Below are 26,706 nucleotides of genomic sequence, written 5' to 3'. Positions count from 1 at the left end.
AAAGTGTCAGAGAGTAGTTGTCACTTACTAGTCTGCCACACAGGTTCAGGTTCTTAAGTTTTCTCATTATGTACTTTAATCTCCATGCACATAATGAGCAGCTGAGCAGCAGCAGCCATGTGCTGTATTCTCTCATTAGTGCCTGTGTGTTTAAATAGCGTGTCCTTGCCACAGCAGTTACAAACTGAAATGAATAAAAACTGCATGGCATTTAACAGTGTGACTGCGTTAAACCAGTGTTCAATAGTGAAAGGCAAATATGACTCTACAAGAACTGGCACAATATTCATGTTGTTGATAGCCAAGCTTTTTCTAATAATATGTTTTTAAAAGACACAGTTTAGTTTCCCTGCCTATCAACAGGTTCTTTCACTTCAGCAAGTTGGGAGGGCAAGGGTAGGGGAGGAGATGGCAACTGTGTTATTAATAAATAAGCTCTGGGGTTGCAGAATCTGGTCTGCCTTCATAAATGTTGTAAGAGCCACCCATGACACATTAATTTTCTACAGATTAACCAAACACATGACCAGTTATTTCAATATACTTTATTTTAAAACAGGGAGGTCACAAAACGCTAAGCTTAGCCCATTCTGCCATACACAAGCTACAAATACTTGTTTGACAGTTGAGGGTCAGTCTTTAGTAGCATACATGAAAAGTGAATAAAAATCCATATAAAACAATATTCAAATAGTTTCCATAGGAACACCAATAATTGTGACCCATCTCCTAGTCATTTTTGTTGCATTTATGCTAAACCTAAACTTTAAAAAAAACAACCAAAACACTTAAAAATTCTAGCAAGAATTAAGTTAATGGTCCCCCAAATGCCCGAAATTCAATGACTAATCTTGCAGTTAATTATTCTGTATTACCTATACATTAATACTAGCTGAAGCGCAAGTTGCTGGATACTCAATTCCGCTTTCCCAGGCACAAGAGAGTGGCAGACTAGCAACATCCTGCTCCTCCACTTCAGCCAGGAACCCTCGCTGCTTAATCTGCTGCATCAGTTGCCTGGAAAGGGAAAAAAAAAGCAAGCAACAGTCAAAAGAGCCTTTCACTACAATGTGACAAAAGAAGCCAAGCAAAGTACTTCTTATTTTTTACTTCCAGGGTGCACAAAATCAACTCTTTACTCATCATAGAATGCATAGAATCATAGAATGCTAGGGATTGGAAGGGACCTCGAAAGATCATCCAGTCCAATCCCCCCGCTGGAGCAGGAACACCCAGATGAGGCTACACAGGAAGGCGTCCAGGCAGGTTTTGAATGTCTCCAGAACAGGAGACTCTACAACCTCCACAATCCAAACAACATTAATAGAGGTTAAACAAAACAAAAAAAACAAAAAAAAAACAACAAAAAAATATCAAAGCAGAATCTATGGCAGGTCACTTGTGGCTGGTTAGGCTTTAGAGCAAGTGCCAATACCAAGCTGGTTTCATCATTTCTGGGGAGGATCTAGGTCTGCAAAGATGCACCTGTGTAACTGGAGCTACATCTGTATACCATACACTATAAAGACTTAATGACTTAGTGGTCATTAGGTCAGAATTTCAGACCTATGTCACTGACTACCCCTTATCCCACACCCTCATGCTCCTGGGTAACTTGAATTAAGTGAAGTATGGATGACAGACCAGGGATGTAAGTGAGCTGACCAGTGAAAATCACATAACTCCTTCCATACTCAGGAGTTGCACTGAAAGACAAGCTCAGAAGAACTTCAGTTGACTGAGTTTTTGGACTCGGTTATCCTATACTACACGCAAAGCAAAAAGTTGTGCTATTACATGGCTCCCCATATACTACTAGCTTTTAGTTAAACATATGTAGTCATCTTGTCCCTTATCTTCAGTTATCTAGCTACAAATTTAGTTGCACGCCTTTATATATGTAGATTACATACATAAAAGCCTTTTTTAGTTCAATTAGACACAAGTTTGGAGTTTTACAGGAAGTCTAAAAGCTTCATTTGGTTTGAAGAACACAAACTCACAGGAGGCTACATAAAGGAAAGAAACAATACTAGACTTGCTTACAGATGTTGCTTATAGAATGGAGGAAGCTTCCTCTTCTACAGCAGGAATTCCCCTGAACTTAAGCATTTTCAGTAAATTTGAAAGTAACTCAACAGCAATACTGCTGCCCAAACACTCTCCGTCAGTTTAGCAGGCAGACTTCAATACAGACGTAAGTGCTTCCTCTTACAGGAAACCCCACTTTTAAAGAAGATGAAATCTGTTAACATGTCATACACAGAAGAGCACCCAGGTTACTCTGAACTGCTGTTCAAGGTGCACTTTCACAGCATCCTCACACTCAAGAGGTAGTCCTGCTCTCTTTGCTTACCTGTTTAATAACTTCTCATTGGAGATCTGACACTCTGCACTACACAATGAGCCAGAGCTCAATCTAAACTAAGGAACAGCTCTCAAAAAAACATATCATGCTGCGAAGCAGCACTGTTGAGTGTGCCTGTTTCCTGCAGTTAGGACTTAGCAAGCTGTCAATTTGGAAGACAGTGTACTATTAGAACTGTGATTGACTGGTCTAATTACTGGTCACAGAAGATAACTGTCAAAAAATCTGTAATGATTCTATATATTGTGCAACAGCGAAAAACACCAGCCAGAAGCGGGGCTTAATTAAAAGACTCCTAACATCACGCCTTTAAAAGGGCCTCTCCTGGAAGTGAGTACCTCAGAAAAAGAGTAATCAGTAGTGTTAGGATTGTTCTAAGCACATGGCAAAAGCCTTCAGAGGCCTTTTCCCACAGCACAAGGAAGTCTTCCAAGAGAAACAGCACCAAGACCATGGCCCTCTTTGTTAAGAGGCAGTCAACTGACATGAGCTATTGCCCTATAGTCACCTGTATCAAAACCACTGATGGATCGAGACACTTTATTACTAACCATGCAGGTCTTGACATCACATAGTGTATTGTTGGCCTCTGGAATCCATTGAAAGTAGAAGCTGCTGCAACAGTATAGGCACCCATGTTTTCAAACAGGATCCAGTCACCAACTTGCAACTCTGGCATATTAAAACGCTCCACAATACGATCCAGGCCATCACATGTTGGTCCCCATATGCTGCAGGAATAGCAGCTGTCATCTGGTTTAGACCGCTAAAGAAGAGAGCAGAGTATAATTAGTTTGACAATAAAAAAGAGCTTCCAGAAATAATATCGAAATATTATAATTAGTAAAACATTCCACCTCATCTCCACCCTTGGCTTTGAATTAATTCCACTGCATGCTTCATAAATCAAATGCTGAATTCTGGCAACATGAAGGGAGCAGTGAACCAAGAAGAGGCTGCTGTGACAAGGATTGCCCTACATCCATGATACCCAACTAGTATTTGATACTTCTGAACAAGCATACCTTTTGCAGCACTGGTTTAACATGCGCATGATCATACAAGATGCAGTTGAATGATCCATAGACTCCATCATTCACATAGTACATAAGAGTTTTGTCATTTGCATCATCTTCATCTGGAAGAAGTTGAGATACCAGTAAGAGAATGCTTGGAAAGAACTTGCCTATAATTAAGATTATGTCTAGATTTACATACCATCAGAAGCAGACTGCTCCTTTAAGACAATTTTTTTTGCAATGATGTTGACTGCCAGGGTGAATGCTGATGCAACATAGTATCTTCCTGGCTCTGCAATAATTTTTATTCCAGAATCCAAAGGGAAGTATTTATCCAGTGCTGGGTTGATTACACTTGTGATCTAGGGAAGAATCAGTTGCCAATATTAGTACTTCAGCAGTTACTCAGGTGCTGTTTTAGAGGTCTCAGATGAAGTCAGATTTTCATGTTCATGATGATACACTGGTCAAGTGTGTAATAACTATTTGCATATTGTAATCTCTAACAATTAGTTTTGCTTTTTTCCCACTCAAAATTTTATTTGGGATTAAGTTTGCACAAAACAACAAAAGCAGACATTGGTCACTTAAATTTTTTAAGCTGCAAGTAAACAGCTCATGTTTGAGTCTACAGGATATCACCCTTCCTAGACTCATTAAACCAGCATTAATGCCCTGCAAGTCCCCACACTTCAACTTTGATTTCCAGTCCACTTGTAGTTCTGCTATCATGCAATATCCCCCACCTTACTGCATCCTAAAGAAGTCATCTCACAGGATCTTAATAATACAGAAGGCTTTGTCATTGTCTTTGAAATTCAGTTGCCACCATGGAGGTTTTTTTTTTTACAAGTTCTGAAGTTCTCTGTGATTACAAAGCTGCCTCCAACCACATGACTGCATTATGCCATGGAGGCCAACGACAACATCATCTGCTCTTCATGCTTCATGTAAGCCAATATTACACTAGGAGAAGCCAGTCTTCATTAAGAGGTATTACAAGTGATGCAACATTGGCTCACACTAGCAGCAGAAAATTCACATTATGTAGCTTATCTGCTGTCTCCTTGTGTAAATATATAACATAATTTCAAACAATTTTAGACTAGCAGGTGCTCTGACAACACTGCTGCAAGTGGAAGTGCTACTAATACCCAGCCACTGCTCTGAAAGCAGAAGTATTTCTGTATGAAAGCAGACTGGAGAACACTGATCAATTAAAAATGATCTGAAAGCTAGTTCTAAACCAGATCAGAAACCGACCTAGTCTGCTGCCACCCAGAAAGACAGTATGGGTTCAGAACTACCTTTTCATCCTATTTGAGAGGATTCCCCATCCAAACGGTCTGAAGTACAGCATCAACTGAGAGAAGTCTCTGCCAGTAAGAATCCAACCTGCTTTACAAATTTGGTACCTCTGCATGTTTATGAAGTCATTTAGCTATGTATCTAATGGGCTCACCCAATTTTCAGTTTTCAAGCTAATTCCCCTCTTTCTCTGAATTCAATTTCTAGACAAGTAAATTCTTGCAAGTGTGTCTGCATACCAATATAGAAGTCAGATTTTTTTTTTAATCTAGATCAACATTCAAAAAGACAACAACCTGAGAAGTTCTTTGCAAAGCAAAACAATACCTCCTCAAACTTAAGCTTGACATCTTCAGAGCCAGGGAAGCCACCACCAATATCAAGCAGGTACATATTGAAGCCAAGTTCAGCCTAAAATAAGATTTAGGACAATGCTGTCAGGAAAGGAGTTCTTAGTTTATTGTTTTAGCTTAAAAAGCAATGTAAAGTCATTTCATTAATACTTGGAACAGAGCTAACTCATTGTGTTCAAGTAGTAGTCGTCACTTGAGTTTAAGCTGCTGATTTTAGCGCATCTGTAGATGATTTTTGCAGAACTGGTCAAAGTAAACCACCATGACCTCAAAAATTCCAACATGAAACTAATGACTTAGCTTTCTGTTAACCTCTTAACCATTTTTCACTTGATTCAGTTTTGCCACAACAGTTCAGCAGTAGTTCCAGAGAAAGCAGAACTAGACTTACTCCCATATCAAACACACAGCGGGCATCAGAAATGGCTTGAACAAAGGTCTCTGGGTCTGTACATCCACTTCCAACATGGAAACTACAAAAGAGATACAAAATATCAGTTGCTATTTGTCCCCCCTATAAACTGCTATTAGTCAAGCAGTTTATACAAAACTCAAGTAACAATATGCAAAGGTATCTCTACTGTCAGGTAGACCACTTCAAGGAGCGACATTTAATATATTTCGATATTGCCAACTCACCTAACTCCAACAATGGCAAGGTCAAGTTCTTTTGCACGCTCCAGAAGAAGCCTGCTAGTCTTAAGTGTAGCTCCAAATTTAACACTCAAACGACAAACTGCTTTGGAGTCATCAGTTGTAATGCGCAAGACTAACCTAGGAATAGGAAAGAAATATAATGGTTTAAGTTCCAGTATAAAAGACATCATTATCAGGCAGGTATAACCTTAGAATGAGGCTGAGCCTAAACATACAAGCTTTCTCATCCGTCTCTTCCTAATGTGCCAGTAAGCTACACAGGATTAGATTTTATTGGCTAAAACCAGGTCTATTTTCTCATTATTTTGCAGCTCATCTTAACTCATGAAGAAGAAGTTTCAGATAACAGCACATGATTCCGTAATTTAGCAACCCAAGCAAGAAATATAGAACAAATAGCATAACTTACTTGGCTTTTGGATGGGCCCTTGCAACTTTCATTAGTTCTACTTCACTATCAAATGTCATCATCTGTACACCACTGCTGGCAGCATGTTTGATTTGAGATACTTGTTTGCAGGGATTTGCATATATTATTCGCTCAGGAGGTACATCAATGCTCTGTACCAGCTGTATTTCCGTCTGAAGAAAGAAAGAACAGATTACACTTGTGAAAGCTATTTCTAGACGGATGATCAGACTAATCAGCACAACAAAAGACACTGCTTGGTTATGCTTAATTTTGTATGAACACATTTTGTAAAGCTGAACATATACTAATGTCACAGATCAGAACACAGTTAAGATCTTACCTTACTGGCGCAATCAAAACCTGCACCAAGAACAGCAAGTGTCTTCAGTATGGCTTTACTGTCATTACATTTTACAGCATAGAAGGGGGTCACCCGAGGGAGAGCTTTATGCCACCGCAAGTGCTTCTTTACAATATCCCCGAGGTCAGCAACATAGAAGGCATCTTTATCATCCTAGAGCAAACACACATCTTAAAGTTACAAACAACAGATAACAGGATGAGCCTAGAGGTCAGCCTTTGAGGAGGAGTTTGCCTTGCAGAAAATCTGCAAAGACAATCTGTTCCATTGGTTTATAAATTTGTAGCATTCACAACATGCAATAATTTTCCTGTCATACTTACAGAAGATGACACTTCATTTATTTTTTGGTCGAGGATATCCTTGGCAGTAAAGCCTTCATCAAGGAACGTGAATTCAAATTCTTCATCACTGAAGCTACTCATGATTTCCAAGGTTTCAGGTTTATGTGAAGAGATTTAAGTACCAACTGTTGATGAAGAAAAAACCCACATTCATTACTTCATTTGAATCCATATGGTTTACATTCCCTGCTTCACTTAAATTCATACAGTCATTACATGACCACTACGTCATGGTCATCTAATTTAAAATTATACGACTTCTACAGTTATCTCTAACAGCAGCAGATTAGGAACTTACATAGATGACAGATCAGATTTAATCAGAACCAAGGAGGCACTCTACAAAATGATCTTGGTGGCTTGAAGGAAAGTTTTCCTCTGTTCAGCAACCGTATGATGCACTAAACCTATTCAAAGAATAAAAAAAATAAATAAATCAATCAATTAAGTACTGTCAGATATTAGTCTAAGTCCCTGGAAGTGTCCACTGTCTTTCCCTTCACCTCTATATCGGAGCTGTCAATATTACAGCTAGCACCAGTATCAACATACTGACCACTTCTTTTTTAAGCAATTCTTAAGCACTATTGCAGTTTGCCAGTTCTTGGGAAAAGGGATTACATGTTACTACAGACAGAATCTGAGGATGTTACTGACTTCTGAGTAGTAACAACTCTCACTACGTCAAAGCCAGTTGAATACCTGGATCGTTACTGTAGTTCAGACCATGCACAAACCAGCCATGAGATCAGGGCTTGCCTAAGCTGTTCTGCTGGTGGTTAGAGCTTCCCTGTTCTACCCATGACCCCCAGGCTACACAAAAACCTCACCTGTCAGGAGTGACAGACACCAGGAGAGTGATTTGCACACAGTATTAACAGTGATCCTAATTAATGCTTTATAAGAGGATTTTACAGTAGTCCTTAACAAATCTTCATTGTTAACACAAATCTACTACCAGTCCAGTATAAAGTCTCTCAAGAACGAGAACTAAAGAGCAAAAGAACTCTGACATCTAGGATCCATGAAATCCATGGCAAAGTGCATCGGTCACCATTTTACTGGGTAGTCCAAACAGAGAATGACAGCCTCCTCCATTAAACTATTAATTCAAGGAGAAGTGTATGCTACCTTTTAAAGACCTCGCATTGCAAGTGACTCATAGGAAAGATATGGTTTCATGTAACCAGGTCCAGCCTTCTGCCTTGTCTCAGCATTTTTTTTTTAACACTCAATCTAGTCATACAGATTCAGACTGAAGATTATGCAAACTCTAAGTTATTCACTAATCTTTAGTTACATCACTGTTCCCTCAATTTCAAAAAAGACTGGCTATAAACCATAAGAAAAGTAAAATGTTTTATAGCTGTTGCAGACTAATGATGTTCTAATACCAACAGAATCATTCATTTCATACGCTGTGTATACTACAATTCATTAGACTTCATATACTGAATGACTTTGAAAAGTCAGTGATTATGCAACTTCAACTGAGCCCTCAGGAATAAACGGCACCTGAACTACCAGTGTCAGCAACTACTCCACATCTTTTGATCAATTCTCACTTATCAGAGACAAACCAGATTGGAGATTCAAACTAGATTAAGCCTTAGGTCTAATGAAATAAAACCCAACAATCCACGGAGTCTCATTCTCCCCCTGCTCTCATTCACATGCAGTGTTAATTCTCCCATAAGCTGGATTAAAGTCTCCTCTTAAAAGCCTCTTTGAAAGGACCTTAAGAAATAGCAAATTAAACACTTCTCAGGAAGCTGTTTGTTGCTAAAGAGAACCTGCATCTTATTGTAGGATGATTTCAATAAGACGTTGCAGCTTTGCAGAAAGCAGTTCAGGGACTTTTGGCTGCAGTTAAGTGAAGACCATCAGGTTGAACTGAGTTTATCCTCCCCTCTGCATGAAAAGCACTTTTCCTGTTAACCTCAAAAAGCGGAATTACTTTTACTGGTCACAGCAGACTTTGTTAAGCTCTTCCATGCTTTCCATCTCCACCTTATTGCCCAATTTTAACTACAGTGTAATTACACAGAATACAGACAGCACATGATCATGCAGATGCAAACTGTAGCCTCCCAGTGTGTATTTCTATTTGGACTGCGTGCAAAGACTCTGCAGCTTCCCAGAAGAAAGACAATTTGTGCTCATTTAGGAGTTGTTCTCCAGAACATTCCCTTATTCAGCAGCTGTATTTAGACAGAGCTGAGTCATGCCTGCAGGCTCTGTACTCAAATACCAACGCTGCGGCGAGAAAGGGCGCCCGAGGCGCTCCTGACCCTAGAGTTTAGCAGATCGCTGCTGACTGCTACCGGCAAAGAACTGCCTGGCTGCCCTGCTCTCACTGACGGCCTTTCTCTCTGTAAATCCGTATGGTCCTCAGGCTGAGCGACCCGCCCCAGCTGGGGCTGCGCTGCCTGCCCGGGGAGCAGAGCACCGAGCTCTCCAGCCTGGGGCTTCTCGAGGAGGCGTTTCAGTTTGCCCTGGGGGCCACCTTATTAAAGCCCAGCTCACCTTACAGAGTGGCCCCCCTACCCCCAGACCCCCGGGGGAGTTGCGCCCCGCAGGAAAGCGCTCCCGCCTCAGGCCGGGACCCCACGGGAGTGCTGTGAGGAGTCGCTCCGCACCCGGCCTAAGGACGAGCCAGGGCGCCCCGAGCCGTGTTCCTGCCACGCACCTGCCTCTTCCCACCCCGGAAACAGCCCGGCGGAGCCGCCCCCACCCCCACTCCCGGGACACGCCGCCAACACGTCCCCAGGCAAGGCGGCCTGACCTGTTCGCAGCCGCTCGGAGCCTGCTTTCTCCCCGCTGGGGCCGGGGATTCCCCGGGCGCGGAGGGAAGGAAGGAAGGAAGGCGGGAGGGAGGCCCCGTGCCCGGCGGCAGAGCCGGCGCGCAGCCCGGCCCGTTTGGCAGCGGCCCCGTAGACACGTGGCCCCGCGCCGGCCGGCTTCCGCCGCGCGCCTGCCCCGCCGCGCGCCCCGACCCTTCCCGCCGTGCGCCCTCCGCGGCCCGGCCGCGCCCGCCGCTCGCCTCACCGCGCCTCACCGCACCGCACCGCTCCTCCCCTCACCGCTCCGCTCCTCACCTCGGGCAGCGGCGCGAGAGCTGCGGTCAAGCCTCGGCGGCGGCGGCGGCTGATCCCCTCGCTCCGAGCCACCTCCTCCTCCTGCGAGCCGGGCGCGGTGCGAGGAGCTGTGCGGGAGGCGCCCTGCCGCCTGAGGAGGAGCGGGGCTGGCGGAGCGAGCGGGGCGCCGCGGCTGACAAAGCTTCGCCACCGCCGCGGCGCTCCTATATATAGGGCAGCCGGCGTCGCTATGGCAACGCACCAGCTCAAACCAGCCGCGATCGGCTGGGACCGGGCCGGGCCTCTGGCCAGCCGCTATTGTGACGTTGGCGGCGAACACGCGCAGGGCGCGCCACGCCCACCCCCTGCCCTCTCCTCCTCCCCGCCCCCTGCCCGCTCCTCCTCCCCGCTCCCTGCCCGCGGTGCGCTGAGCGCGCCGGGACTGCGGCGGCACCGCCCGCCCCGGGTCCGCTGTCCCGGGGTCCCCCACGGGTGATGTGCGCGGTGCCAGCCCTGCCCGCTGCCAGCAGGTGCACGGAGCTCGCCGCCCCGGCCCCAGTACAGTACCTTTGCGCGTCCTCTCAACGCGGCAGCGGGATGCAGGGGGCTGGGGGGGCCGGGCTGCGAGCGGTGCTTTTGGAAAATCCCGGAGAAAGGAAATTCTGAGCCGGCGGACCCAGAGCATCATGCATGTCACATCGGTGGGGTGACACTTAGGGTGGCACAGGCGTTGAAGCCATCCCGTTTGCGCGGCACTTACAGCCCCTGTGGTTCACGCATCGGCACTGGCTCCTGCTCACAGCCGTGCTGCCCCTGACTCAATCCCTGCCTGCCCAGGTTGTTCTCCAAAACGCCTTTCATAACACTGATCATCATGTTTACTTTTGCTTTGATATCTGTTTCTGCTCTAAGGTTATTTTGTCTCCCTGTGTGCTGTCTTGTTTAAAAAACGAGCTTGCGGGGAAGTTGTAACCAGGTATAAATTCCATGCTTCTTGTAACCCTCTTCTGTTTTAGCCCTGGAACAATTATTTCTACCCCAGCTGGGACGAGCACTTTCTGCCCATTTCTTTAAAAAGCTGAAGTCCTACCCCCATGGTAGATACAACCCTATAGGAACTGAGTCCCTGTCCTGTCACTGTACATAGGAGCACGGAAGGATGAGGCTGCCCTTGCCATGCTGAAAAGGGGTTTTTTATACCTTGCCAGCTCTGGAGCATTTGTAAGAAAGGCAGGAAACTTTTCTGCAGCCCATGCTGCAGGATGGAGCTCCCGGCACTCCTGCTCCCCACGTTCAAGTCATCAGTGGCTATTTTAATGAGGAAATAATGGAGGGCCACGGCTTTCCGAAAGCAGAGACATTTGGCTGGCCTCTGTCCTGCAGAGCTGGTGGATGAGTACAATGCCCTGTGAGAAATCCTGGGCCCTGCCTGGGGAAAGGTGATGGGGAACTCTGACCTCTGCTGAGCAGGATCCTTTCATCAGGGTACCAAAAATGCTGCACTCACCAGCCTCAGAGGACTCATCTTCCTGTCTCTCCCACTTTTCCCCCTCTAGCCCTCTGTCTGCTGGAGCTGGGTTGGCGGGGATGAGGTGGAGCCAAGGCTGCGGCTGCACAACAGTCCCTTGAAGGAGTAAAATAAAGGAAAACACCAAGTTTGGGCAGATAAGAAACAAAAGGCCAGTTGGGCCATAGCCAAAAGAAATGTCTGGGGACAGCTGACTTTGGTTAAAATAATTAAATGAAAGAATGAACAAAAGCTCCTAAAATTTTTTTTGAAAAATATATTTAGTGTTTCTATGCGGCCACACGTGTAGGCATGAATTGAGGAAGGTTTTCTAAATCACAGCAAATAGGCAGTGGGGAAAACTGTCCCAGCGTGTACCATTCACATCAGCTGGTCCCTGGGGCACTACCATCCCTCAACAGCTATTCCTGTCACTGCACAAGTGCTGCCTGTGCCAAGAAAACTCATCAAAAACCCAGAGGAGATTCACACCACCTCCCCTGACAGTTAACAGAGCAAATAACAGGGCTCGTGAGCCTCTAGATTTGGGTTCATGGGCAGCAGAGGCAATTTAGCTGTTGGAAAGTGTCTGGAGAGAGAAGTGAAGGGCTGTGCCACCACTGCAGAAGCCCAGCTGCGCACTGAGCTGGCAGACAAATTGGGAGCCAAGGCCAGTCTAGAGATGGTGGCCATCACCTGGCCCCATCCCTCCACAGCATCCCTGGTACTGGCCGTCATCCCACCTCTCCCCTTCCACCCTCCAGCTGGGGTGGGCGTTGGGCCAATGGCTCCATCCCCAGCAGAGTCCGGGCTGGCCAGCCTTGGCTGATGTGGGAGGGCAGCTGCTGGTGGGACCTGCCACCATCATGTGAGATGACATGGAGTCATACCTGAGCCTAGAGAGTGAAGGAAGAAATGGGCTGGACTCAGAGCAAAACGGTGCAGCAAGAAACACTCTAAGGTACAATTAGCTGAGGAACTGACGCATTCATTAACTGTGGGTGATTAATAGTGATGTTATATCAGGTTCTCAAAAGGATGGGATTACCAAAATGTTTTATCCTCCTCCCAATTTTTGTCTCTGGAGGCTCCTTTATTGCTGCTGGTGGCAATGGCTGGCTGTGAGGGGCACAAGGTTTATGGGAGGTGCCTTAGTAGAGGGAGGGAAGGGGTCTGGCCCTGGGTGTCTCTGCTGGAGGACAGCCACGGACAGCCTCCAGGCACATCAGGTGAGAGCAAGGAGGCTCATCCTTCACTACCCATTTTCTGCCTAGTGCCCTGAGGGTCCAGCCAAGCTGCTCTCAAGGGCATACGGAGATGCACAGGTCTACGGGTGACAGGAGAAGAGCAGATCCTGGGTCTGATGAGTGGGGAGATGCTCATGCAGCTCCTTGCAAGTCACCACCAGTCTCAAAACTACCTTACATGAAGCAGCTGTGCGGGCCAAAAACATTTTCCAGAAGAGGGCACTGGAAAAGCATTTGTTGGCAGGAGAGTGTGGCCACATCTTCCTGATGTTTCCCCTTCTCGCTTTCTTTTCAAGCAAGGCCCATGGAAAGGGGATGGAGAGGACTCTCTGACAGCCCCACAGCATGTTGCAGCAGCAGCAACCTGGTGGTCCCTGGTCCTGCTGAGTGATGAGTCACCCAGCTATTGGAGACCCCCAAATTTGGGAAGCACTGGAGCCAAGCATCCACTCTGTCCCCAGCCAGCACCACCACAGCAGCTGGAGGAAACTGAGGTAACATTTGACATTTCACAGATGCTTTCTTTCCCTCTGAGATTCAGTGATATATCCAGGTCTGCAGAGAGCGAAATTCAGGTTGGGGTGTGCTGTGCCATGGGCCTGTGTGAGGTGGAGATCTCCTGCAGGCTGCAAGGTGTGGGGCATATACATGGAGGACTCATGTGGGGCTGCCCCTCTCTTGGGGCAGCAATTCCTCACTACCTTTCAGTTTGTTGCCCACTGCAAGGAGAAAAAAGCTCTATATTGTCCCTGTCATTCATAAAAAGGCCATTAAAGCAAACAGTTTATTTCCAGGATAGATTTTTGCCATAATTTTGGATTTTCTAGGTGTTTTAATGAATTTTCTTGCCACTGAGTGCTGTAAACGTGATGTGGTGATTTTTGAGTCACAGTAACAAACTAAAACAGGTCCTCACAGTGCCAAAACTGAAAGAGATGGAATGACTGAAAACATTGTGAAGTGACTGGAAAGCTTTGCTTTGCAGCTTAACTGCAGAAATGCTTACATTTCTGTTTTCCAACTTGCCTTTTTTAGGAGAAAGTTGCCTCATATGTTCAAAGCTAGTCATTCACAGACACCAGCTATGAGGTGAAGTACATAGCTCTGACATTACAGCACTATTTTTGTGTCTGAGGCTTTTCTAGTTCTTCACATTTACAGATTTGAGATTAAAAAAAAAAAAGTGGAAAAAAGCAGTGCTCTCATATACATGTTGTTAAATATACTTGATACTGCGAGGTGTTTGAGTGTCATCATCCTCTGTATGAGCTCAGCATTCACCAGAGGTGAGCCAGATCATAAGATTTGGCTCTAGCACTTGGTGTATTTAATTCTATAGGCAATGTATAATGGACTTTGTATTTTAATAGACTCTTCATCTCATATTGCTCTTGTCAAAGACAAGAGCTACGCAACTCAGGGTGAGACTGTGCCTCAAATTCTCCAAATTCCCTGAGAGTCAGGAGAAGTGAGAACAGCTCGTGCGAACTTTTGATAATTAGCTTGAAAATCAGAGGTCAGCCTGTACTATGAGGTCAATGAAGAGGAAACCATGGAAGTGACAGACTGATTTTGTGTGTGCAGCCAGCAGTGCTACTTCCATCAGAAAATGGAGAGGCAATGGTCAGTCCTGCTAGTACAGCATTGTGATGTTCAGACTTTACATCACATCTCTTATGTACAGGACTGTCTTCTGCCATGGTGAAAACACTGCTGGGACCAAGGGGCATCTGCTGTGCACAGTATTGTTGTCACACATAATTCACAGCCAGTTTCTGAGCCCACTGTGGGTGAGACCTTGACTTACACCAAAAGCAGCCTCAGAGTTTGAGTAAGCTTCAAGTTTTGAGTGAAGAAACGTTCGGTGCTTGTAAGCATTTTAAGTGTTATATCAAAGGATGACCACTGATGACGTACAGCACAGGAAGGACCTGTGGGAGAGGGTCCAGAGGAGGCCACCAAGAGGATCAGAGGGCTGGAACATCTCTCCTATGGGGACAGGCTGAGAGAGTTGGGGTTGCTTAGCCTGGAGAAGGCTGCAGGAAGACCTTATTGCAGTCTTTCAGTACTTAAAACATGCCTATAGGAAAGATAGGGACAGACTTTTTAGCAGGGCTTGTTACAACAAGACAAAGGGTAATGGTTTTAAACTAAAAGTGGGGAGATTCAGGCTAGACATGAGGAAGAAATTGTTTACAATGAGGGTGATAAAATACCAGAACGGGTTTCCCAGAGAGGTGGTAGATGCCCCATCCCTGGAGACATTCAAGGCCAGGCTGGACGGGGCTCTGAGCAACCTGATCCAGTTGAAGATGTCCCTGCTCATTTCAGGGGGGGTGGATTAGATAACCTATGAAGGTCCCTTCCAACCCAAACTATTCTATGATTCTATGATTTTACGATTCTGTGATTCTATGATTCTATGATGTCAGTGCTGGGTATGGCCCCTGTATGCATCTTGTCTGGCACATTCTGCAATGGCCACCAGGAGAGGAGGTCACTGTTCAACATGGAAAGCAGCAGCAGGACCTGAAATCTGCCATGATTTGCAGAAATTAGCACTTTGCAATAATAGTCATTTCTTTAGTGTCTAAGATCTTTTCCATGGATCAGATGTTCGGGTGTTGTGCAAACACAATGAGGTTACAGACTGCTCTGGCAAACTTGCAACTACTGGTGAGTAGTTCAGTGTACAACGTGAAGAAGCAGAGGACAACAGTAGATGGTGGCACGTGTTGGTGAGCACAGCTCAGCCCCTAAGATTTGTGTTTGCATGATGCACATACTGACACAAAGGCTTATCTTCTGGATGATGTATGTCCCAGCACAGAGCTCTGAGCACACACTAACACTTTTTGATAAAAGTAAGGATGACTAGGAAGTCTAGTGTCTTGGTTTTCACTGCAGTCTTCTCTTTCTCTGATTTTTACTGTCTTCAAATAGACAAGTGATAGGAACACATAGGACATCTTTCTCTTACAGTAACACAAAATATAAGAAATTTTACGGCAGAATTAGACTTCAGTTTATGGCAGTATTAAACTTCAGTTATCATCTCTGGTAGGAGGAATTGATAATGTGAAGGGTAGAAGGGAATATGTTGGATAGTGCATCAAATCAGGCCCAAAAGTTTTGAAGAAAAAGAGAGTATACAATTTAGAAAATTATAAATTCTATAAATGTTAAACATAATAAATATCTTCTGTGGTAATATTAGGTATGTATTGTGTAGCAAACAGTTTCCCAGGCTAACTGAGAACTTGTGAAGGTTTTCATGTCAGAGGAACAATTCAGTATCTGGATCATACCTTCCACTCCTTGAAAGACTTCCATGTGACAGCTGAGCTAGGCCTTGCCTTCCTTCTTCTCCAGCAGGTTAAATAAACCTTTGAAAACCTTGGCTTTGTGAGGGTCAAATTTCACATCCAAATTCTGTCATCTGCTCAGTCCTTTCTTTAACAAGATGGACATAACTGCTGGCGGCAACAGCAGCCATTTTATGGAGTGAGGTGGAATTATGTGTCTCAATGCGAAGCCCAGAGGCACACACAATGGTCTTTTCATTTCCCAAACGCATTGAATCCCTCAAGTGTCCCATGCACGGGACCTGCCTGAAGTCAAAGGGAGCTCTGTGCATAAAGTACAAGAGCAAAAGGAAGGATCAGGCCCTCAGAGGTATATTTTCATCATAATGTTTGAAGATTTACGTGTATAACTACGCAACTCAGGGTGAGACTGTGCCTCTAAGGCAAAACATATGAGCTCATATAAAGAATTTATCGTTATAATAACAATTTGCATTTCTATAGAACCTTTGATCTTAGGATCTCAAAGTGCTTAACAAACACAAATTAATTAATCCTCACAACTTTCCTGCAAGGTAGACAGGTATTATGGAGAGACGCTAGCAGCTAGCTTTCCATTATAAGTCTCATTTTAACTACCTCCTAACTTTGCCAAAACTAAACCAATACACAGAAAAATTTCACAAGCATGATCTTGTCCTTGAGTAGGATCTTTTTAGAAATTGTGGGGCAAATAGGATAAGATAGTTTAAGATAAGCAGGTTAAATGGGGAGACCAGGAATATATCCCTGGATGAACTAATGCACATACTCCATTAGTCCAGAGGGGAGAGAAATGCAGAATTTGGGATAGACACTTGCTTCTCCATAACTTGCCAGCATGGAGATTCCAAGGTGGTAAATGGTTATTCATTATTCACTCTATTATTTATTAAATCAGTGAGCTAGATGAGTGCAGGAGGTGGCTTGCTTTTCCAAATGGAAGGGTTCTTCTCCAGGAGCTGCACTTGGCCCCAACTATGAAGAGGAAATCGCTGAGAGCCATGTATTACCTCCTTTGGAGAGTTACTCTTTAAAACCTCTGGGAGAAGGCTGGGTGAGCAGACCCAGTGATGGTCTGGTATTGTGGATGGAATACCACCTTTAAGGAGAAGCTGCTGAAAACAGCTGGAGAGCCAGCCACTGGCAGCACACCTGCACGAGGGATGGAGAGCAAGAACAAATTCTTCCTCTGCGTGGGGAAAAAAAAACACAAAACAAACCAAGAAAACCCACAAAAAACAGCCTGGGAAAAACCACCTCTGACTACTCAGAGCTGCTTAGACCTGGGGCCCGGGCGTGGAGGAACAAGCAGGAGTCTGTCCTGTTCCCTTCCTCCCAAAACAAGAGGGCGAGGTGTAGGTGGACAACGGGGCGGAGGCTCGTCCGTTGGCTGCACGGCAGGGTTCGCGGTTTGCTCCAGCAGGCTTACGCCGATAGCAAATTGCTGCCACTCCCAGGAGGAAGGAGGAGGACAGGAGATTATGACTCAGGTGTTTTTAGGGTGGTACAGCCTCCAGGGATGCTTCCTCAGCTGGGGGAGCCCCTGTCCCACGCTCCCCCCAGGGCCCCGCTCTGCACCTATCCCCCACGGAAGCAATTGGTGCAGCGCTGTGCTTTGCACCGCTGATCAGCTTTCACCTTGCCTCCCGGCGTGCGGCAGTGACTCAGATGCTGTTGTGAGGGATGGCGCCCATGGCACTCCATGTGACCCGGCTCGTACCCACGCGATGCTGCAGCCCTCGGTTGGGATGCAGCGCGTGGTCCCGCCATGCACCGCTGCCTGGCACGGCAGGCACTGTTTTGGTGACTCTTCTTGAACCACACTTAAAAAAAAGTAAAGTCCAAAAATGACTCAGAAAGGTTTTGTAAAATCTGTTATGAGCTGGTTGTTGGAATGTTTTTCAAGGATATGTGGTTAGTATATACAACAGATAGCATCTGCAGTGTTGAAAACATTAGGTGTAGAGTCATCAGGGAGATCCAGTGGTAATGTTAAAAAAAGCGGATTTTATCCAAAATGGAAGGCCAGGGAGACTCTGCTCCCAGCATGGAGTCCTTCAGATGTAGACACAAGGAAGAAAGACCTTCGCAAAACCCATCCAAGCCTAAATACCCCAGAAGTGTCAGGAGAGGTTGGAAGAAGGTGTTGTCTGCCTTTCACAGGCAGGTGGGTCTCGGTGGGCCAGGCAGACCGGAGATGCTGCCCCTGGCCATGCAGGCAGCCTGCAGAGAAGCCGGCAGTGGCGTCTGCTGCCAGAGCAGCACCCGGGCTCCGAGCCAGGCTCAGCCTGGAGCACCCCAAATCAACACTGTCTCCCTCTCACCACCGCAAGGTTGTACAGATCGGCCGGCTGATATTGCAAAGAGCTCCAGAGGTGCTCAGAAAGGAATTATTTATGACTAAGTACAACAATAGGTCACTAGTGTTGGCTTTGCAGCAATAAACAGTCTGATGCCAGGACTTGGCTGTAATCGTGCTATGCAGTTAGTCAAACCCTTACTGTGTTTTCTTTTACTAATTGTGATCGGGTGACCTTGTCCTTACGTGAGCAGGTAATATCTGGCCTTCATTTTCATTGCATTCATGACTGTGCAACAGGTATAGAATGTAGCCTGTTGTTATCAGTGTTGTTACAGTGCTGTTATCAAGGGAGAACAGTAGTGTGCTGCAAAACTGAAGTATTTTGCAGGCTTCTAAGGAATGAAGACCTTGATTCCTCTGCTCTTACCCATATCAAATTGTACCTTACTCTTCAGACAGTCTCCCAGGCTTCAATAGGACAAGAATATAATCTCAATAAGAGCAACACTTTTGGGTCTTAATGAATTTAAAATGTCCTTCAACTGCTACTTTTCACATGCATGTGCTGTTTCATAAAAAAGGGCATGGAGTGACAAAAAAACACTATAAAAATGAAATGTGGGAGTTATTCTCTACTAGTCCTCTGGTCAGTATTGCAGTGCTATACAAAGCTGCATATATCTGCAAGGGATCCACACGTCCTGCTCTGGGCAGTGATCTTCACTGCACACTTGTTAACAGGTGCTTTGAATACAGCCACAAACGTAAGGATGCACAGTGGGATAAATGCTGTGAGTTTTGATTTACAAGTACTGACCTATTGAACCAAGAAGTGTGGGAAGATGAATCAGTATAAACAGCTTTGTTTGTACTGTTGAACCATACCACAGTTATCTAGTTGCTGTTATTTCCTTGAGTCCTTCCATGGATTACAGTGAAACCTCTCAAATGGATTGCTGCAGAATGATAAAACCTTGGGTTTATCTTCATTTATTTCTTTAATCTCAGAGCATTCTGTTCTATTTTTCTTCCTTTTTCTGATCTGTTAGATGAAACTTAGACAATGCTGACTGCTCCTTGGTACATAGGTTTGCCCTGTTCCCTGAAGGTCTCTTTTCTGCAAAAAGCGTCACCCCAAAACAGCTCCCAGGCTCAGTCCCTCTTTCCAGCCCACCTGCCCTTCCTGAGCCTCCTGGTCCCTGCTGTGGGCTGGATCCACCTTGCCTGTTTTCAGGACTTCACTGAGATGCCATACCATTGCAATTTGAAGTGCTTGCTCTCAGAGGTATTCTTGCTTTCCTCCATTCCCAGTGCACTCACTGGAGAACAGCAGGGAGAGCCCTAGGTTGCCTGCCCAGGTGCTCCCCTCTCTCTGCTGACCACAGAAATGCCTCTGGACCTCCTCTGTGTAAGCTGGGCACTTTCCTTGGGAGTCTGAGAAACCACCACAAACAGTTGAGAGCTTCTCCTCCAGCAGCACGCTGTTAGCACACTGGTGATGTCCACTGCTATGCATGGGGGCTGGTGTGCACACCTGCAAAATGAGGCACCGAGATCACAAACACTTCTCAGCCTGAGGAATAGGAGCCCTCATCTCCTGAGACCATTCCCATCACCAGACAATGGGTGTCCTCGGCCTTTTCTGCTGAAACCAAGAGTTGTGAGACCAGCAATGGAACCCAGGAGCTTGTCCACTGCTCATGACTGGAGCAGCCAGCTGGAAAGGGGAGGAAGTCAGCTGCACAATCTGTCCCTTTTAAATGTGGTCATCATTAGAATAAAAACAATTTCAGGAACAGGTATCATAATCTCATAGGATAATTCCAGTTTGAAGGAATTTCAGGAGGTCATTTATTCCAACCTCCTGCTCAAAGTAGGGTGAGCTATGGGGTCAGACCAATTTGCTACAAGCTTAGATTTCCCTGTCGGCAAACAATTAGATGAATGCCTTAACCACAAGCCTAGAGTGAGCCTTTCTCCCTCCTGCTTTCCCTGCTTTTACACCTGGTTGCACAATGACTTAGTTGGCAGTTTGGTGTTCCCAGGTGAGATACTCATGGCATTGATCTCTTGTGGTCAAAGCAGAGAATATAAGCCCCCTTCACACCTCCTGCTCCACTCAACCAGTGTTCAGGAGGAGGACACTACACCATCACTACCCATCTGACTTCTGAGGAGTCTCCAAAATTAACTCAGTTTGAGTTCAGGCACTCTACACAGGTCAGGACTTTTATAGCAGTTGAGAAGACGGACCTCCAGACTGGACATGGGCATCCTGAGAGCTGTTAGACCAAGCATGGAGTTGACCAGTGAATTTAGCTGTATGCAGAGTTATCCAGTCCAGGAGCCAGGCAGACAAGGCTGGCTACAAGACAAGTGGGTTTCATAACCCAAGTCCCAACTTAGAAGGCATCTCAGTGGGTTGGATGCCATTCAGTGTGCATAAATGCACAGCAAATTCAAACTCCTCTACGGGTAGGTAGTGAGACTCCTCTGTGTGTTTTACACATGCCTACATTAACATTGGTATTAAAATTAACATTATTTAAGTGTAGAATTAGATTAATAATTCCATTATTTTCTGTATTATAAGTATCAGTTTTCTTAAACGTTTCCTGCGTGGAAGTCACAGCATTTAAAAGATACTTGTGATAGTGTTTCCCAGGAGAACTGAATCATAATGAAGGTGAAGGAGGGAAAATCATGCCATCAGCAGCCAGGGAAGGCAACCACAGTGGGTCAGCCTGTGCTGTGAATGAGATCACAGGCAATAATGCTGACACCCTTCACTGTGAAAAAAAAAAAGACAATGAGGGAAACACTGGTGATGTTAGGATTATTTTCACAAGGGAGGAGATAAACTCAAGGATGTTTTCACGGTCAAGGACGTTTTCACGGTCAAGGACAATCATGCTTCGTGATGATTCACGATCAGCAGCTGGTTGGCAGTGTCCTTGGCGGAAGCAGAATAGGCTGTTGGCTAGATGAATTTCTCATCTTGGACCTGTGGCAGGACCACATTAGCCCCGCTCTGCTCCCACCTTAAGTCCCCCCGGCACATCCCAGAGCAGATATAACACAGTAGTTCCTCAGCTGAAGTACAGTCTGGGTATTTAGGAAAGCGAGGCTACAGAGTACATTCTGCGCATGTTTCTTTCAGTGGTTTATCTACTATGCCATCGTGCACAGGCACAGAAAAATTACTTTGCCACAAATGAGGCATTAAATATTGTCTACACACAGAGCCGTGCTAGCCTGACAGCACGGGAAGCATGCCGTCATAATTATTTCTGAAAAAAAAGAGGGTACACAGCATGAGGGTGGTAATCAGGAGCTGGGCTCTGTTTTGTGCTCTGTCATCGAAGGGGTAGAAACCTGACACAAGTGACCTGGGTCTAGCTCATGCCCCGTGTTTAGGTAACTGACTGAGGCCCCAGCAAGGGCATCTCCTGGGTAGAAGTCCTCTGTGCTAGACACAGAGAGGACGTGTCCCTTCCAAAAAGTGACTCAGATCTCCTTGTACATACCTTTCTCACTCCCTGTCTTCATTGATGGCAGAAAGATCCTAGATACTTAAAGCTAGAAGGAACAGCTTGGCCCCTGTCTTTTTTTTAGCTTGCCATAAAGGGAGAATAATGATGGTGACCTTTACAAAGAGATTCTGACATCCACAGATGAAAAAAATTACCTTCTAAGAGGCTATTATTATTGTTACATATTCTCGGAGAGAGAGCAATGACATTTCTATGACATTTTATAATACACATGAAATGCTGCCATAATAAAGATAATGACATGTGTGATCGACAGAGTATACTTAGTTGTGGTATTTGGCAGTGATAATTTGGCTTATTTCTTTTCCTCTGTATTTTCTACAGAAAAAAAATTAGCAGACATCCCTTGCAAATCCTGCTGAAATCAGAACTCCACTGAATTCAATGTGTACAGATATTTTTCAGGTTGTAGACAAAGTACATGGGTTGGGCTGTTTTAGAAACAGATGTTTGAAAATGGAATTGCAGTTATCGATGGCACTGTTACTACTGTAGCAGGAAAGCTGACTCTCGTGCAGGAGCTGGGCATGAGAACCATGCTCAGCAGTACAGGGTGCTCACACCTGGCTCTGCGTGTGAAGTTTTGTTGCCTGCTTTTAGAGGAGTGGGGACTGCAAAGGCCTCCCGGAATCGATTAGGCTGGGCTCAGCTTTGTGTTGTGTCTCCTTCCCCTGTACACATAGATCTTACACCAAGTACATACTGAGGGAAGGGCCATAAGGACAAGAAAGGACCTGAAGCATCAGAGCAGCGGTCCATATGGGCAGTAGCCTGTGCCTGAGGACAGCAGCTGGAGAGCACAAGAGCACGGTCACCTTTGTGGTCCACTACCACATTCAGGCCTGCAACCCTGTCTAGTCATTTTAGTATCTACTTGTGGGCCTGTCACCACGAGTTAATCAAATCCCTTTTTGACCCACAGACACTGTCTGTGTCTCCAGCTCTCTATGGCGCATGAGAAGTGAGTCCATGTCCATTATTAGTTTATGGCTACTTATAATACAGTTCAATTTTTGTTCCTTTTTAAAGAGTTTTTTATTAGCTATCTTCACTCCCTCATTTTGCAGAGCAAGTTTAGCCAGGCTGAATTAAGTTATAAAGGGAACCATGATGTAACTAGATCTTGAGACACTTACATTGCAACTGACTCCACAAATGAGGCTGAATGTTGTACATGGCCACTGATTTTGTGGTTGGAGAGAAGGCACTACAAAATGGGGATGTTACAAAAGGGAATAAAAATATCTTTCCTTCTCCAAGACTATTGGGTAGGAATTTCTTTGGAAACAGAAGACAGGGGGAGACCACTGGATGAACTAAATGTGAGATTTAATATACATGTAACAGGCTCAATAATACTCAGTAATCTTTGGTATCTCACTGCCAGAAGGTATCACAAAGAGCTTTGAGGTTACATTTTGAAGAAAAGCTCTCAAGAAAACCAGTGCCTTCAAATCTAAGACCAAAACTTTGATTTATATCCTGGTTTAATCACTGAGTCCTAGCCTAAGCCTAATCTAGTTGTGGATTTAGGTATATGGCCCACCTCCAGCCATAACAAGACTTTGAGAGAGGCAGCTCACTGCTCCATGGAATGAAAGTTTCCAAACGTTTGCCAAACAAGCACTTCACCACCAGACTTGCTGAAAACCTCACTAAAACAGCCACTATAACCCTCTCTGCTCATGCAACTGGAGAGAAGTAAAAACAAGGGAGGTGGGGGGAGCACAGAGGAATGAATGTTTCCTCTGCAAAAGCATTGGCAACATCTGCACTGGAGAATAACTTGGGCTATGGGTTGTTCTTTGGTCCCGAGGCCAATCAAGGGTAAAACAACTCAAGTCTCTGAAACAAGGAGTCTGCATTAAGAGATCTGCTGTTAGTTGTCCCTGGCCCATACCATCCCCTGTGCTAGTCATGGGCACTGCCAGGGAGAATATTTGTGTCTCTACCAAAACCACTCCAAGGACTGTGCCAACCTCATGGGCTGCAAAGCTGCTCTGGGCGATGCTGTCCTGCTCAAGGACATGGTGGCTTCCGTTGTGCCCCAGAAATGCTGCTTTATGCCTTTTCAGCTGAGCCATCATAAATGTCTGCAGGGTGATCCCCAGGGATTAAAAGAAAGAAATGAACGTTTCTTTGGAGGGAAAGTAGTAGCTGGGCCAAACAAACTTTCATTTTTTTCTCCTTGTTTTGAGATCGCAGTGCAAGATCTGCAGATAACAAATTAATCCTCCATTCCTAGAAATGATCTAATAAATCACTTCATCTTTCAGCAAGGTCCTTCCTGCTCAAATATTTGGACAACCAGCTGCAAAGCCATAGTCTTGGTGCAGAAGAGTACTTCAGCATGTGTTTGACTTCAACCTTGAGTTCAAATCCTGGAAGCTATATCACTTTGACACACTTCTAAACAATGGGGCCTTTGGATCTGAGACACTGGAGACAGTCACCTTCATGACAATTGCACTGAGATTTGAAACCTTCCCTTCTGCCCAGTCCCCTGCAAGAAAGAATCAAGTTAATCAGAGCTGATCATTCAGAGGAGCAAGTGTGCACTGTTGGAGCTGCCCAAGGTAGACATCTGGACAAACATCAGTGCTACCTTCTTTCCACCTCTTTCCAGCTACTGTCTGAGACCTTTGCTTTACAGTAGATCTAAATTCCCCTTGTTCTTGTGGCCAGAAGTGCAGGGGATGTTCTGTGTCTGTGCAAGCCCATTCACATGTCCAGAGGATCTCCCCAGAGCATGACTGCACACATGCACACAGTCAAGTGCAAAATTCGGGCTGTACACAGCAATCTTGGAGGTGCAAGGACCTTGTCATTGTGGAAGTCTGTTTCCAACTCAAACATCTGCAGGATCAGGGCCCTTCAAGTGCAGAAGAGATTAGGATCAGGTTCTGTGTGGTATTGCTTGAAGGCCTGTGCCCAGCTCCAATCGCACCTACCTTTCGGAGTTATGCACTCACCAAAGGGAAATGCTTGTCTTGGAATGAGCTCATGCTGCTGTGTTGCTGTTCTGCACGTGTCAGCAGTTTTGTGGACTCTTGTGTTTGCAGATATATGAATTATCCCTTGGCAGATGGTTGGTTTCACCCTCCTCTATGCACGCATGTGTTTAAGATAAATGTAAAAGTAGATTCCTTGTTGTAAGCTTTTCATTCATGTTCTTATTCATTTAGATAGATAAGAAAAGAGATTTCTTTGTATGTGTGTTGTCAGCCCAAACAAATCATTATTCTGGGCAAGAGCAATGAAAGTGACTAGGAGATCTTCTCAGGTTCCTCCAGCCATATAATTCTCTGAAAGGCCAGGGGCAAAGCTGATCTCATAGTATGTTAAATAATCATAGTGTTTCTATTAAGTAAACCTCTTATTGTGTAAACCTGACAACTATTGATTTTTTTTTTTTCACATTCTTTATAAAGGAAGCACAAATACGATCTGTTGTCATACAAGAGTGGTAAAACACTGGAACAAGTTGCCTGGAGAGGTAATAGTTGCCACATCCCTGGAAACAGCCAAGGCCAGGCTGGACAGGGCTCTGAGCAACCTGATCTGGTTGAAGATGTCCCTGCTCATTACAGGGGGTTGGACTAGGTGACCTTTGAAGGTCCCTTCCAACCCAAACTGTTCTATGATTCTATGGATGGCTGTAGGTAAAGGCAAATACAATCAGCATGTTGAAATCTTACCACTTACTAATTCTGCTGGTGTGTATGCCTTCACTAAGGATAATTCACTTGTTTTACTTACCATAAGCTATAAACATATTTTTCTTCTTTATTTATGTTTTTTTTTAGTGTGTACAGGGTGAAACCACTCCTGGAGCCTGGATTTGCCTCCCGCTTTGGCTGTAGCCTGACTTCATGCTAGCTGAGCATGCACAGGATCTTTGTTCCCCTGATGTGTCCAGTTCTGCCCGAGCTGTGGGGGAATGAAGACTTGCCCCACACATGCAGGACACACTGCCTCACATGAGGTTGTCATCCCCTGCATGCAAACAGGCAGGATTCACTGAGGCAGGACACCCTGTGAGTGGCGTGGAGCATCACTGCTGCTTGTAACCTTACTGCTGAGTCCTACACTCTGTGTGCTGGCGAGAGGTGTTGGGTCCATTAGCTACCAGGGCTGAGCCGTGGTTGTAGAAACCTTGGCCCGCTGGGTGCTGGGTGCGTGTGGGGCGCCCAGCTGCACCCCAGCCTTGCGCAGGCAGGCTGCAGAGCACACACCCAGCAGTGTCTCCCGGAGCCTATTAAATGGTTTAACAGGGGAAAAGAAAAGCCTTTAAAACATGATGCACTAATGACAGATTAAGCCACCCAAGAGAACAGTCATGAAGTAAAGCGGCGTATAAAATAAAACACATCATTAAGCACAATTGAAGTATTAAGTAATAAGAATGAAAATACAGGATGAAATTTGTTCTTGTGTGCAGGGTCAGTGAGTGCCCCCTCATTCCAAGCCACAACCGGCAAGTGGGCTCGAAGGAGGTTTTGCCCTGGTCCTTGGGAGGGAGGACTTCACCTCCCAAGAGTCCCTCAAGACAGCAGTGACCACCTTCTTGTCACTGAGCCATGACACAGCACCAGCTTGGCTCAAAATGCTACTTGCAGCAATGTGGGCAGATCCATGGTGAGGACAAATGGCCAGAGCAGCACTTTCTGCCAGGGTCCAGTCCATAATGCCTACTCACCGGTAACATAGAAGGTCCTGAACTGGTTTGCTCCCCAACCTTTGCTCCCCAGTCTTTGCTCCCCAACCTTTGCTCCCCAACAGCATCACTCGAGCTGTCTCGGACAGCCAACACCTCCTCTGAGCAGTGCTGGACCTCTCATCTCTTGCCT

At 45.4% G+C, this 26,706-nt stretch overlaps 1 protein-coding gene across 2 annotated transcripts; it reads right to left on the bottom strand.

Annotated features, from left to right (window-relative positions):
* Positions 1–564: 564 nt before the first annotated feature.
* ODC1 (ornithine decarboxylase 1) lies at positions 565–10,153 on the bottom strand. Of its 2 annotated transcripts, none has more exons than XM_080341716.1 (12): positions 9,608–10,153; positions 7,121–7,229; positions 6,802–6,947; positions 6,458–6,631; positions 6,115–6,287; positions 5,688–5,822; positions 5,440–5,521; positions 5,023–5,106; positions 3,587–3,749; positions 3,394–3,506; positions 2,920–3,134; positions 565–1,017 (listed from the first exon to the last, which is right to left on the bottom strand). In XM_080341716.1, exons 3-12 carry the CDS (start codon positions 6,901–6,903, stop codon positions 876–878), a joined length of 1,383 nt encoding a protein of 460 aa, XP_080197842.1. In that variant the 5' UTR covers positions 6,904–6,947; positions 7,121–7,229; positions 9,608–10,153; the 3' UTR covers positions 565–875. The 2 variants fall into 2 exon arrangements, with proteins under 2 accessions (XP_080197842.1, XP_080197841.1); XM_080341715.1 differs by having other exon boundaries at positions 9,921–10,153.
* Positions 10,154–26,706: the final 16,553 nt, after the last annotated feature.

Source organism: Nesoenas mayeri (genome assembly GCF_963082525.1).
Source record: "Nesoenas mayeri genome assembly, chromosome: 3".
In the NCBI taxonomy this organism is placed as follows: Eukaryota; Metazoa; Chordata; class Aves; order Columbiformes; family Columbidae; genus Nesoenas; species Nesoenas mayeri.
This window is presented reverse-complemented; position numbering and strand designations above follow the sequence as displayed.

Excerpts from the sequence above, each read along its gene's own strand:
- ODC1 (XM_080341716.1), bottom strand. The coding sequence starts at position 6,903 with ATGAGTAGCTTCAGTGATGAAGAATTTGAATTCACGTTCCTTGATGAA. Across the intron at positions 3,750-5,022 it reads TCAAGCTTAAGTTTGAGGAG|ATCACAAGTGTAATCAACCC; the intron begins GTATTGTTTTGC and ends ATTCTTCCCTAG. Across the intron at positions 1,018-2,919 it reads GTGATGTCAAGACCTGCATG|GCAACTGATGCAGCAGATTA; the intron begins GTTAGTAATAAA and ends TTCCCTTTCCAG.